Below are 15,272 nucleotides of genomic sequence, written 5' to 3'. Positions count from 1 at the left end.
TACAGTGGATGTACCTATACCCAAAGGACTGCAGTGGTTTAAGGCAACAGCTCATAAACTTTTCAAGAGCAATTAGACAGGCAATAAATGCTAGGATGCCCACATCTCAAATGAATAACAAAATATTTTAGTAATTGGTCACTGAAAGTACCAATAAACAAAAACAATAAATGTAGGCACATGTTATAGGGATGCAATAATGGAACAACAGTGCCCTCTGCTGGTATCTATTTGCCATGGATTTCATTTGTCCAAGAAATGAAGGGTCCACATCTGAAAAGTTAACTTACTTTCTGAAACAGATACTGTAACAAACTTTAATATTCAGGATTAGATATTCTTTTAGACTCAATCTTAAGTCACTCCCACATATAAGTTTCCAAACACACAAAACTGTAACATACACTATCGGCATATCACACGTGGAGATGCCAGTGATGGACTGGAGTGGACAAAATTCAGAAGTCACATGACACCAGGTTATAGTCCAACAGGTTTATTTAAATTTAAAGTCACAAACTTTCAAAGCATTGCTCCTTTGTCAGGTGAAGTACAGAAAGGCACACAGGCATAGTATATGCAGGCAGAAAGAGAAGGGCAAGCTAATTCCAGGTAACTAAGAATGTCAACAGGTAAATATAAATAGCGTGAGTAGAGTGATCAACACGCTGAATAACAGGTCTTTGAAGGTAATCAGGAGTATCAATAGATTAATATAAATGATGTGAATGAAATGTCGACAGCTGAATAACAAGTAAAGGGATGACCTATGAACTGATGAATTAAAACACAGATTAAAGCAGATCACAATTAAAACACAAAACAGAGCTTTGAGTTTTTACTGCTTCTAATCACCTGTGGATTTCCAACCAAACTTAGAGGTAACAGTATTTTTCTTCACTTATCCAATGTTCCTATAAGAAAACTAAAATTGCTTCCGACTTCAAATCAGGTCTCCTCCTAATTGTTCTAACATGACTTGTTTTCAAAAAAGTCCTCCAAAACAAAAAAGGTAACCAACACACAATGCCATTTCAAAATCTAAATTCCAAAATATATTTTCAATCACAACTTTCCTATCTAGCTTTGAGTCATCAGCAAATTGACAACAAGGCCTTCCATCAATTCATCCATCCAAGTCAACTACGTAATGTTTTTATTATTTACTCATGGGACACAGAAGTCACTGGTTGACCAGGATTTTGACCCAGTGACATTGAAAGGATGGTGAGTGGCTTGGAAAGGAATTTGCAGGTGGTGGTTTTCCCTTCTCTCTGCTGCCCTTGTCCTTCTAGATGGAAGTGGTCGTGGGTTTGGAGGAGCTGGCTAAGGATCTTTGGTGAATTTCTGCAATGCATTTGTAGATAGTACCACTGCTGACTCTCAGTAGCAGCAGTGTGAAGGAATGGATGAGCTGCCAGTCAAGCAGGCTGCTTTGTCCTGGATAGTGCTAAGCTTCCCGAGTGCTGTTAGAGCTGCAGTCATCCAGGCAAGCGAGGAGCATCGCTAACATGTGCCTTGTAGATGGTGGACAGACTGAGTAATCAGGCGGTGAATTACTCGCCACAGTATTCCTAGCCTCTGACCTGCTCTTGTTGCCAGTGCGTTTACATGCAGAGTCCAGTTTAGTTTCTACTCAATGGTGACCCCATGAGGATGTTGATAGTGGGGTATTCCATGATGGCAGCACCATTAAAAGGTCAAGTCTCTTATTGGAGATGGTCATTGCCTGGCATTTGTATGGCATGACTGTTACTTGTAACTTGTCAGCCCAAGCCCAGATCTTGTTGCATTGAAACAATGGACTGCTTCAGTATACGAAGAGTTACGAATGGGTGCCGAACATTGTGCAAAATCAATCTAGAGATAGAAAAGGATTGTAAGAAAGGCACTATTACAATAGATGGGGTGGTGGTGGTGGCGGCGGCGGCGAAGTTAGTGGCAGATCCCAAGGAAAGTAATTCATGGAATGTCAGATTTCTTCTGCTGCAGCTTTTGATAGAGCCCACAATGGGAACTGGGAATTCTAGATTTGGTGATGTGTAATGCGGCAGACACGATTAGAGAGCTTAAGGTAAAAGAACCCCAAGGAGGTAGATGATAGAATTCACCCTGCATTTTGAAGGGGGCAAGATGGAATCAGATATAACTTTAATACAACTGAATAAAAGATAACTAAAGACACGAGGGAGAAGCTAGGCAGAGTTCATTGGAAGGGGAGGGGAGCAGAGAAGTCAGTGAAGCAATAACGGCATTTGTTTCTGGGAGTAATTTGGGAGGCACAGCAGAAATTCATCTCAAGGGAGAAGAAACATACTAAAAAGAGAGAACAAGGCAACTGTGGCTGACAAGGGAAGTCAGGGACAATGAAAGCAAAAGAAAAATCATACATTGCAATGAAGATTCAAGGAAAGCCTTTAAAAACCAGAGGAGAAATCAAAAAACCAGTAAGAGGGCAAAGATAAAATAGGAGGAATATAAGAGTTTTCTTTTTAAATATATCTAAAAGGCAAGAGTGGACACTGGACTGCTAGAAAGGGAGGCTGGAGAAGTAGTAACGGGGAATGAAAATGGCAGAGCAACTGAATAGGTACTTTGCATCAGTTTTCAAGTGGAAGACACCAGCAGCATGACAGAACTTCAAGAGAGTCAGGGACAGAGATGAGAAGATGCTGGGGAAGCTGAAAGGTCTGAAAGTGGACAAATCACCCAGACCAGAGGGACTACACCAAGAGTTCAGAAGCAGACAACTGGAGAGACTGCAGAGGCATTGATAGTGATCTTTCTTGAATCACTGGTTCCAGAGGACTGAAAATTAGCCAACATAGCAACACTATTTGAGAAGGGAGGGAGGCAAAGAGAGGAAACTACATGTCAGTTAGCGGGACTTTGTTGCTGGTAAGATTATAGAGATCATTATTAAGGATGAGATTCTGAAGTACTTGGAAGTGCATGGTAAAACACGACGGAGTCAGTATGGTTTGATCAAGGGGAGGTCATGCCTGCCAAGTCTGCCAAGAATTCTTCCAGGGGGTAATTGAGTAGGTTTGACAAAGCCAAGCCAATGGATGTGACCTATTTGGATTTGCAGAAGGCTTTTGACAAGGTGCTGCACAGGAGGCTGCTAAATAAGACAACAACCATGGTGTTAGACGTAAGATACCTGCATGGATAGAGGATTGACTGACTGACAGAAGGCGGTGTGTGGAGCTAAAGGAATCTATTTCAGGACGGCAGCCGGTGACAACTCCACAGGGATAACTCCACCACAACCACTCACGCTCTACATTAATGATCTGGATGCAGGAACTGAGGGCATTGTTGCTAAGTTTACAGATGACACAAACATAGGTGGAAGGACAGGGAGTATTGAGGAAGCAGAGAGGCTGCAAGAGGACTTGGAGAGGCTTGGAAAGTGGGCAAAGAAGTGGCAAACTGAATACAATGTGGCAAAGTATGGTGTTCTGCACCTTGGTAAGAAGAATAAAGGTATGATCCGTTCTCTAAATACGGAAAGGCTTCAGAAATCTGAAGCGCAAAGCGACTTGTGTATCCTAGTTCAGGATTCCCTTAAGCTTAACACACTGGTTCACTTGGCAGTTAGGATGGCAAACGCAATGTTAACATCCATTTCATGAGGACCAGAATAGATGTACTGCTGAGGCTGTACAAGGCTCTGATCAGACCAAATTTGAAATGTTGTGAGCAGTTTTGGTCCCAGTATCTAAGGAATGATACTGGAACAAGTCCAAAGAGGGTTTACAAAAATGATTTTGGGGATGAAGAGCTCATCATTGGAGAAGCTGTTGAGGACACTGGGTCTGTACATGATGAAGTTTAGAGGGGTGAGGGCTGATCTGGTTGAAACTTACAGAATACTGAGGCCTGGATAGAGTGGACATAGGGAAAAATGTTTTCACTCGTTGAAGAGACTATGATCCAAGGGCACAGCTTCAGTGTGAAGGGATGACCCTTTAAAACAGAGATGAGGAGGAATTTCTTCAGCAAGAGGATGGTTAATCTGTGGAACTCATTGCTCCAAAAGGCTGTGGAGGACAAGTCATTAAATGTACTTAGGACACAGGTAGATCAGCTCTTGAGTAGGAGAAATTAATATTTACAAGAGAAAAGGGGGTGGAGGAACATATCATCCATGATCAAAAGGCTGGGTAGACCCGATGAGCCAAATGGTCCAATTCTGCTCCTTCATATTGCTGTCTAATCATTGACAAGCATTAGCATTCACACTTTGACCTTATGATGGAGGGAAGGTCATTGATGAAGTATTGTTGATAGCTCGGTCTAGGACACAACCGTGAGAAACGCTACAGAGATGCCCTGGCAGCAGAGATGACAAACCACCAACAACCGCAACTATCTTCCTACATGCCAGGTATGATGCCAGGCAGTGAAGAGTTTACCCCCTGATACCCACTGATTCCAGTTTTGCCAGGGCTCCTTGCTGTCACACTCAAGACAAATGCAGCCTTGATGTCAAGGGCTGTCACACTCACGTCACGTCTGGAATTCAACTCTTTTGTCCATGTTTGAACCAATACTGTAATGAGCTCAGGAGCTGAATGGCCATGTTGGAATCCAAACAGAGCATCACTAAGCAAGTTATTGCCAAACAGGTGCTGCTTGAGGGGACTGCTGAAGATACTTTCCATTACTTTATTAATGATCAAGAACAGACTGATGAAGCAGTAATTGGTCAGGTTAGATGTGTCTTGCTTTGGTGTGTACAGGACATGCCCGGGCAATTTCCTACATAGGCAGATGCCAGTGTTTTAACTGTACTGAATGTGTTTGGCTAGAGAAGCAGCATGTTCTGGAGCACAAGTCTTTAGTATTATTGCTGGAATGTCATCTAGTCCCACAGCCTTTACAGTATCTAGTGCCTCCAAACATGTTTTTTTGATATCACACAGAGTGAATGGAATTGGCTAAAGTTTGGTATCTATGATGCTGGGGCCACTAGAGGAATGGATGGATCACCAACTCAGCACTTACAATTTGCTGTGAATGCTTCAGCCTTAGCGGTCTGTTAGGCTCTTCCAACTTTGAACATGGGGGTATTTGTGGTGCCTCTCCTCCAGTCAGTTGTTTAATCGTCCACCACCATTCACATCTGGATGCAGTTGGAGGTACATCTTGCATTGCTCCTGGCATGACCTCCTGTAGTCTCCCTTGAACCAGAGCTGATCCCCTGGATTGATGGTAATGGTCAAGTGCTCAAACACAAATTTTGCTGCTGTTGATGCCACTGTCTTGAGTTGCTAGATCTGTTCAAAATCTGTCCCAAATAGCATGGTAATAATACCACACCACACAATGGAGGGTATTCTCAATGTAAAGTCGGATTCAGTCTCCACAAGAACTATGTGGTGGTCACTATTACTGATTTTGTTATGGACAGATGCAATTGATAGATTGCCAAAGATGAGGTCAAGTATATTTTTCACTCTTGTTGGTTTCCTCATCACAGCTGCTAGACTGGGTCTGTGGTTATGTCCTCTAGGATCCAACCAGCTCGATCAATAGTGCTGTTACTGAACCAATCTTGGTGGTTGGCACAGACAGTCCCCATCCAGAATCTATTTTGTGCCCTTGCCATCCTCAGTGCTACCTGTAAGTGTTGTTCAACACAGAACAGTACTGACTCGAGAGTGAAGATAGTATGTAGTTATCAGCTGGTGGTTTCCTAGCCCACATACAACCTGAAGCCATGAGACTTCATGGGGTCTAGAGTCAACTTTGTGGCCTCCAATGGTAACTCGTGCCCGACTGCATACCACTATACCATCACCTCTGCAGATCTATTCTGCCTGTTGGACAAGACATATCACTGGTGATGATGGTGTCTAGGATATTGTCTATAAAATATGACTCATTGAGAATGAATTTGTCAGACTGCTGCTTGACTAGTCAGTGAGACAGCTCTCCCAATTTTGGCACGAGCCCCAGGTGTTAGTCAGGAGCACTTTGCAGGGTCAACAGAGTTATTTCTGCCATTGTCTTTTCTGGTTACTAGGTCAATACCAGATGGTCATTTCATTTCATTTAAATTGTCAACAGTTGTAGTCCTCGGTGCTGTTCCACATCACAGCATTAGTATCAGTCCAATAACAAAGTATAAAACGTAAGAGGTCCCAGGGTTTGATCCAAGCCGACAATACAAAAGCAATACCACAGCTATTCCAAAGGCCACAAGTAATGGAGATGGAGGTAGGAAAAACATCACATCGTGACAAAGTCATCTTATAAGAACACCCCCCTCAGCTATCAAATACAAGTGCTATTGTTTCGAGTTTAACACTGCACTTTTAGTTATGAAAACAAATAAAAAACAATTATTTAAATTTAAACATAGGTCGAAGCAATTTGGAAAATGGAAATCTGTCTTTCAGTTATGAAATTTTGTTGCTCCAAACTGAAACAAAAAAGTAGCCTGTATTGGTCATGTGGTATTTAACTTCTTGAACAGATTAATTAGTGAAGACAAAACCTAGCCGAGTCTCAAGGACCAGAAAATCTGAGTCCTGATTTCCACAAGTGCTTAGTCAGCGATCTAAGAGGTGCATTGGGAGGGTACAAAGGTTGGATTCACGCTTCTGAATAGGAAAGAGAGTAAAAGTCAGTCAGGATTCTCATTCCTGATTACTACATTCAGTGCAATGTTAGTTCATAGCAAAATGTATAATAACTTATTACTAGTCTGAATAAATTACAGTAGCGCCTCGACATACGAACAACCCTGTTCACGAACAAATCGGTTTACGTACAGGATTGTACGTAAACTTTTGCTTCAATGTACGTACGAAATTCAAGGTATGAACGCAAAAAGCCCGTGTGCAACCACATGGTTTCATTGTTCTCCTTTGCTACGCGCTTGTTGAACGCAAAAGCTCTCGGGCCCTGCGTGATCGCATTCAGTTCGTCTTTGGCATGTATGCTATGAACAGCGTTCGTTGCTACGTCCAAGCATTCTTATGCTATCCGAACAATGGGAAAAATTGATTCAGTTCGCAAACTTTTCAGTTCGCAAACTGGGTCCCGGAATGGATTAAGTTCGTAAGTCGAGGCGATACTGTATTTAAGTCCTTAAAAATATACTGCACTTTAAATAAACCAAGTCTACAGTTAGAATTAGAATATCCTATTTCTGAACTCTAGAATGCACTTTTGTGGATATTAGGTGACCAAGATGAAGCCCAACACTCAACAGAAATGAACAGTCTGCCATACTCCCAATCTAGATTCTCACGAATGAACACGCAGGTAAGTATTTATACAACTGGCAGCATTCCAGATAACTGGATCTCAACATCAGCACTTGCCTTTGTAAGTAGAGAGGAAAATACCATTGGGTGGAGAAATAGATAATTGCTTTACAGACACCAGAAGTATTATGCAGAGATGAGGATAATGACTACGCAAAACAGGATGTAAAACAAACAAAATACTGAAAAGCTGAAACAAAAACACCAACCCAATACAGATTAAGATTCTATAAATGAGTAGAGGGCTATGAAGCCAAGTTTCAACTTCACACTGTGGATATCTTTTTCAGCCAAACACTTTCTCCACCCAGAAGGGGCACCATGACAACAGGTGTGGGTGAGAAAGGACAAGTTCCTTTGGTGGAGTACAATCTGTACTCAACTAACAAACACCTGAAACAAAATGTCCCCTGCTAAATGTGATTCAATGATAAGAATATGTTAATTGTGCACTATACTGACAAACACTTTACTAAAATTTGTCAAGCTTGTAACGTAACTCATTTATGCCATCTAGAAGCAACATTCAATCCCTTCGCTCTATATGAATATATTATTTAGTTAGTGAATGGTTAAATCTACTCTCAGACACAGATGTACAAGGCCAACAACATAGGGAGCATGGACCACATTGATTAATTATCAAAGATAAAGGAAGCTTTGGCTACAGAACAATGCTTATTTTATACTGTGGGAAGACAGTAAACAAAGGGACATCAAATCAATTGTTGGCCAGGGACTGCACACACATGCAAACGGCAGCTTGTGAACTAAGCTTACCCAAGCCTCAGCCAGTGGTGGGGCTGGCTTGAACTGGTTCCGCTCAAAGGAATAACATAAGGGGCTTTCAAGGCTAGGGGGTATATTTTTAAGGCGAGATGAAAGAGATTTTAAAAAAGACAGAAGGGACAAATTATTCACAGGGGATGGTTCACATGTGGAATGAACTTCCTCAGGAAGTGGCAGATGTGGACACAGTTATAACATTTAAAAGACATTTGGATAAGTACACAATTAAGAAAGGTTTGGAGGCAGCAGCAGTCACGTGGGACTAGTTTGGTTTAGGATTATGGTCAGCATGGACTGGTTGGACCAAAGGATCTGTTTCCAGGTTCTGACTCCAAGGTAAAAATCCTTATTTGGTGGAAAAGTAAATGAGGTAATCCTAACAACATCCTTGGGGTGAGCCGATAACAAAAGACATTGGCTCTTAGCTCATCTAGCGAACCCACGAAAGGTTCACAAAGATAAGGATAAAGGATAAAAATAAAAGGATTTAGGATGTGTTAGCAGTGAAAACTCAGGTGATCAGCTTTTGCAAAGTTGATGACCTCATGCTTGATGATTACAGAGAAGACCTGGGAGAGATTGCCTGACCAGCATGAGCTCCTGTTTTCTGGTATTAGCCTTTAAAATCTTTGGCTGTTCAGGCAACAAAGAAATCTAGTGGTTGTCCACATAGATTTTAGCCTTGTATGAATACATGTCTGCTGTTAACCATTTCTTAACCAAAGTGTGGATTGTAGCATATTTCAACTAACCTAATAAAGTTAGGGTTTGAGTGATACAGATTTGACTCTTTTCCTCATTGTGCCAAGCCAATAAAAACTGTTGTCAAGTGCAGTATCCAGGCAACAATACAATGCAAATTGACTCTAAGAAATTCAGTACAACTTGCTGTTCATAAAAACTGATCATGTGAAATTTTCCAGAGTCAGTTTCATGCTGATAGGGCTGACTCTTCTTGTGTACAAGAGAAAGGAGACGGATAGTGTCTTATCAGTCTGTTATGTTGTACAATAACAGCAGAGAATAGTGTCTGCAAAAAAGTAATCTGTCCAAACCTTAAGCCTAATTCCCTGTTCCTTTCCAATGGCAACACCGCAATGGCTAGTCAACTAACCAACCAACCAATCAGCACCTTTTCCTCCTGTGATTATTCAAAATTTAGCAATTGAGCTTGTCCTGATAGAACAGGACAATATTCCAAGATTTATACTACCAAATGACTAGTAACTTTAAAAAGGGAATTAGACAAATACTTGGTGAAAAAAATGCAATTGGATAGCATCTAAGAACTGGCATGGGTATATACATTTTTAACAATTTGGTTGACCACAGCCAATGAACAAATAGGCACCTTTTGTGTCATATTGCATTACTTAATCGAAGGATAGTTCCCAAAGCACTACACATGACTAGGATCCAACTTGTTACTTTGAGAGGCAACGTGAGACAGCACAATATGCAGACCAACATCCTACTTGCCTCAAATGGGAGGAATAACAGTGAACAGCAAGAGAAAGAAAACTGGCACTACAGACAAAAAAAAAGGGGTGAAAAATTCATCAGTTTCTGTTTTAGCAACAGAGGATTTTATTACCTTTTCGGCACCATGCCAGTGTAGGAAGTTTCCTGTGTGTCAGTTCATGTCGGAGGTTTACTATCCACTCTGGTATATTCATCTAAAAGAAAAAGAAGTGGAAAATCCTGAGCATCATTGTCATATTAGCCTCCCAATTCGCACAAGATCAGAAACAAATTGCACTGGTCACGTTTAAAAATGGTGGTACTCTTGGTCCACACTAAAATGACACTATCCAAAATCATTTTACTAATGAGACAGAAGACTATTTCATAACATTAGTCAGAACTGGATTTAAACACAAGCGCCACAGCAAAAGCCAATAGCTAATCTTAGTTCTTCAAATTTGCTTCTCCCACTATCAGCACATGTAGAAATACCAGGTAGAGTGGGAGATTTGTTCTTTCATTCCAAAGATTTCAAATCCGGAATCAAAATTTAATACTGGCTAGGGAGGGGTAAAACAAAACGGGTCTTCTAAAGGCTATTACTGGATCGGGAAATAGCACTGGGAAACACACCCCATAAAAAATAAATTCCCAAGAGCATATAATACTTTAAACTTTTAAAGCAAATTACCAAGTTTGAAACTGTATATGAAAGGTCATTCACCTAATGGTAATACTTAGTCACAAAATGATACACAAACTGTACTTTTTGGCAAGTTAAATGTCAGCCCAGGCAATAATTGCAGCGTTACAATCATCTTTCACATCTTTGGACCTGACAAGTCCAAATAGGGCCTATGGAAAACTGAATTCAGTGGAGAGGTTTACCTTAATTGGCAAATAGTAGGTAATTTGATAAGAGGCATCTTGGCATGCAAAAATCCATATTATGAGGTGCAAGAGGAGGTTAGGAGTTTAGGGAGGCAGCTCATCATAGAAAGTAACTTCGGCAAGAAACTAATGAACAAACCTTTTTAAATTTTTAGTATCTTCCAAATATTCAGAAAATATTTAGGAAGTGAACCATTTCTTAACTATGCATTTCATACATTGTACCTAACAAATTTATGTGCCCTCCAACTGTGACTAATGTTTTGCAACAACATGCAAAATATCTGCAGAAAGGGGATTGGGCAACTTGTGCAACTTTGAGTTTATTATGGTTTATTTGTTACAAACCTTCTCTTGTTTTAAGGATAGTCAACTATTTGACAATTCTGAACAGTCCCAAACACAAACTTGACAAATATATTCAACGAAATAAGCATTCAAATATAGATACAGTTCCACTTAAATAATCAGTTCACAAAACAGTAAGCCAGCTCTGCCAAACAGCTGAATGGCCTGGTAGCAAATGACCAGGGGACAGAAAAAAAAAATGTAGTCAAGCATAGAGGTCAACCAGCAAATAAATAAAGCAAATGTGGACCAGGGGTCAAACTGCAGACAAATAATGAAACAAAGGTAACAGCAGCCCTGGCGTGGCAAGTGCTCATCCTGATGCTTCTTGAATGTTGAGAGAGTACTAGTCTCCACCACCCTCTTAGCCAATATGCTGCATATATCTAACACTGGGTGAAAGAAAATTTCCCCAGAACTCCTTTAAACTACTCGCTCTTCATCTTAAACTTATGCCACAATCTGCTCTATATGTGACTCTCAATTTTGTGAATTCATCCAGATCCTCCACCACTCCCGTCCTCAGCCTCCTCTACTCAGATGAAAACAAACCCAGTCTATCTTGTGTCTCTTCATAATTGAGACTTTTCATACCAGGCAACATCTGCTCTGCACTCTCTCCAATGCAATCACATCCTTCCATTAATGTGGCGATCAGAACTGCAGTTTTCCATCCATGACCATTCCAATGGTTTTATGAAGTAGTGACAAGACTTCCTTGCTCCAATATATGGTGCTCTATGTGCCAGCTAATGAGGGAAAGGATTCCATATGCCTTCTTCACTGCCCTTTCCACTTGTGCTAATACCTTCAAGGATCTGTGGACTTGGACAGCAAGATCTCTTTGTTCATCAGTATTCCCTGACCTACCGCTCATTGTGGATACCCTTTTCTTATTAGGCCTCCCAAAATTCATTTGCTCACTATTAAATTCCATCTACCATTGTCCTGTCCAATTTACTAGCTGATCAATATTAGACTGTAGCCAGAGACCATTCTACCTACTATCATCAATACCAAATTTCATGTCATCTACGAACTTATTAATTCAAAATTCTATATTGACATCCAAGGCATTAATGTTCATAACGAAGAATAAGACTGCCAGCACCTATCCTTGTGGTACAATGCTGGTGACAGGCTTCCAATCACAAACAACCCTCGCCCATCATCATTTGCCTCCTATTTGTAAGTCCATTTTGGATCCAGTTTGCCAACTTGCCATGAAGGGCTTTTGCTCGAAACATAGATTTTCCCACTACTCGGATGCTGCCTGACCTGCTGTGCCTTTCCAGCACCACTCTAATCTCCAGTACTCACTTTCGCCTTGGATCCCATATGCACTTACCTATCAGACCAGCCTTCCACGTGAGACCTTGTCAAAGGCCTTACTGAAGTCCATGGGAACCATATCAATTGCACTACCCTCATCAATATATTTAGTTACCTTTACAAAAGATTCAGCCAAATTAATCAGATAGGATATCCTTTCAATTTAAAGCAACTGCTGTATGATAAACTGGTTTTCTTCAAGTGTTTTTTTAACCACAGAAAGGAGAGTTGCTGAGCTGATGGTGGTCTAAAATGTTTCTCTGGGTCTCGGGTAGCTCAAAATGTTATAGTGGTGAACAAGATACATTCACAATTATTGGCAAGCAAAAAATCATTGATAACTGGTCACAAATCCAAGACCAATCAGGTACCTGCACCAAAAAAAGCTCCAACTATACATAACCCCTTAGCTCCAATTGATCTGCAATCACATTTTAACAAGTGCTCAAAATAGCAGCTGTTTAAATAACGCTTACAATGAATGTCCAGTTCCTTAGTTTCAAAACATGAAACAATCATAGGTTGTTAAAACATTTAATTGTAAATGGAAATGAGAAAAGAAAAGTACAGGCGATTTTTTTTTAATGGTCTTTACAGGAGACCCAAGGAGTTTGCATGACAGAAATAGATAGGTAAAGTTAGGAGGCAAAAATTTGATAAATGGGAATAATGTGTGAAAAAGTGAAGCTGTTCAGTTTGCCAGAAAAAAGTTAGAAAAACAGAACACTACATAAAGAGAATGACTATGGACTTCTAAGATGCAGAGGGATTTAGGTATTCTACTGCATGAGTCATAAAACATTAGTACATGGGTACAGCAAGGCATTAAAACTGGGTTGCTATATTACAAGAGGAACTGAAGCTAAAAAAAAGTAAGGATGTTGAAATAGCTCTACTGAGACCAGCACCCAGTCACCATCATCCTTTATTCTTATGAAGAATCTTGGACTCTAGTGCTGCCTCTTCAGAGTCAGCTCTGAGTGCCAAAATCTCTGGCTCTCCTCGGTCAGCCATGCCTCCCTGATTGAGGCTGTTAATCTGGTTAAATCAGGGAACACATTCTAAGATGCCCAGCTGGCTGACCTTGTTACAATCAATATGAATGTTATTTTACAGTTATACAAAAGGTGTTGATGAAACCACATCTTGAATACTGTGAGCAGTTTTGGGCTCCTTAAAGAAGGATGCAAATACACTGGTGGCAGTTTAGAGGACATTTACTAGATTGAAACCTGAAATGAACGGGTTGTCTCATGAGGAAAGGTTTTGGCAGAAAGGGCTTGTTTCCACTGGAGTTAAGAGTAAGGGGTGACTGGACTGAAGCACATAAGATACTGAACAGTCTTGACAAGGTGGGCATGGAAAAGATGATCCCTTTTATGAGTGAGACCAAAACAAAGAGGCACCGTTTTAGAATTAGGGGTCACTCTTTTAGGAAAGGGACAAATCATGTTTTGAGGGTTGTGCAAATTTGGAAATCTCTGGCACAGAAGTGGCTGTATATTTCTTGAATGTTTAAGGTAATGATAAACAGATTGTTAAACCACAAGTCCATCAAAGCAGAAGACTATTCAGCAGATTGTGTCTGCACCTCCTTTCAACAAGATCATGGCTGATCTGATCATCCTCAATTTGACATTCTTGCCTTTGCCGTGTAACAGTTGCTCTCCTTACTGATTAAATATAGATCTCCCAGTCTTGGGTATAGTTCATGATCCAGCATTGGCAGCATTTTGCAGTAAAGAATTCCACCAATTCATTATCCTCGGAAATAAGAAATTCCTCATCTGTCTTTAAATGGGCAACCCCTTACTTTGAGATTATGACTTTTAATTCTAGACCCTCCCACAGGGGAAACAACTTTTCCCCATCTACCCTGAGAAGTCTGTTAAGAGCCTTGGATGTTTCAATTAGACTGTCTTGCATCCTTTTAAATTCCAATGAGTACAGACTCAACCTACACAACTGCTCCTCATAAGAAAATCCCTCCACATCAGGATCAATTTAGTGAACCCTCTCTGGACTGCCTCCAGTGCCGATTTATCCTTCCTTACACAAGTTGGCCAGACCTCCTCAAAGCATTCTAGGTATGATCTGACGAGTACCTTGCATTGTTTAAGCAAGATCTCCCTATATGTATACTCCGTTCCCTTTGAAATAAAGCTCAACATTCCATTTGCCTCCCCTATTACTCCCTGAACTTGGACACTAGCTTTTTGTGATTCATGCACAAGGATCACCAGATCCCTCTGCACTGCAGCTTTCTGTAGATGTTCCCCATTTAAACTAAATTCAGCTCTCCTATACTTCATGTGAAATTGCATAAATTCACATTTTCCCACATTACATTCTATCTGCCAAGTTTCTGCCCACATCGGTCAACTTTTTATCATCGTCGGAATTTGCCTTCCCACCTATTTCTGTGTTATCTGCAAATGTGCTAATAGCACATTCACTTCCAAAGTCATTAAGACATATTGTAAAATCGTTGTGACCCCAGCTCAGATCCTTATAATATTCAACTAGTTGAAAGATACTGAAAATGACCACTTTGTCCTAACTGTCTTCATTAGTTAAACAATTTTTGATCCATGCTAAGAAACTGCCCAGAACATCATGGGCTCTTTTCAGCTCAAGTATTCTCATGTAAATTATCAAAACCTCTTATAAACTTACAACACACCACATCTATTGGTTCACCTGTCCTGCTTGCTACCTCCTTCAAAGCACTCTAATAAATTTGTCAAGCATGATTTCTCCTTCAGAAAGCCATGCTGACTCTACTTAATTGTATTGTATATTTCTAAATGCTCTGATATCATACCCTTTATGGTCGACTAATATATTCCCAATGTCTAATGATAAGCTAACTGGCCTATGTGGTTACTAGTTTACTGCCTCCTTTCATCTTTGAACAACAGCATTACACAAGCAGTTTTCCAGTCCCCTACAGATTCTTGGAAGTTTACCACCAGTGCAACTATTATAACTTCAGCTACTTCCTTTAAAGTTCTAAGTAGCAAGAGAATCCTAAGGTTAAGAATAGTAGAATAGGATTGTGAAGTTCAGAACTAGCTGATCAACTATGATCTTATTGATTAATAGCAGACTGCAGAACATGTATGGCCTGCTTCTGATCCTAATTTGCATGTTTTCATGTTCGTT

General features: G+C 40.5%; 1 protein-coding gene across 2 annotated transcripts in view; it reads right to left on the bottom strand.

The window, feature by feature from the left end:
* Nucleotides 1-15,272, bottom strand: part of las1l (LAS1 like ribosome biogenesis factor) — an 81,847-nt gene that overhangs the window by 56,028 nt on the left and 10,547 nt on the right. For both annotated transcript variants that reach the window (XM_072595266.1, XM_072595265.1), the window contains exon 4: nt 9,667-9,748. In XM_072595266.1, coding sequence (XP_072451367.1) covers nt 9,667-9,748 — 82 coding nt within the window. The remainder of the gene's footprint in view (nt 1-9,666; nt 9,749-15,272) is intronic.

The sequence above is a fragment of the Chiloscyllium punctatum genome, chromosome 25 (assembly GCF_047496795.1).
Source record: "Chiloscyllium punctatum isolate Juve2018m chromosome 25, sChiPun1.3, whole genome shotgun sequence".
NCBI classification, from domain to species: domain Eukaryota; kingdom Metazoa; phylum Chordata; class Chondrichthyes; order Orectolobiformes; family Hemiscylliidae; genus Chiloscyllium; species Chiloscyllium punctatum.
The sequence above is the reverse complement of the archived record's forward strand: the minus strand, read 5'-3'. Positions and strand labels throughout refer to the sequence as shown.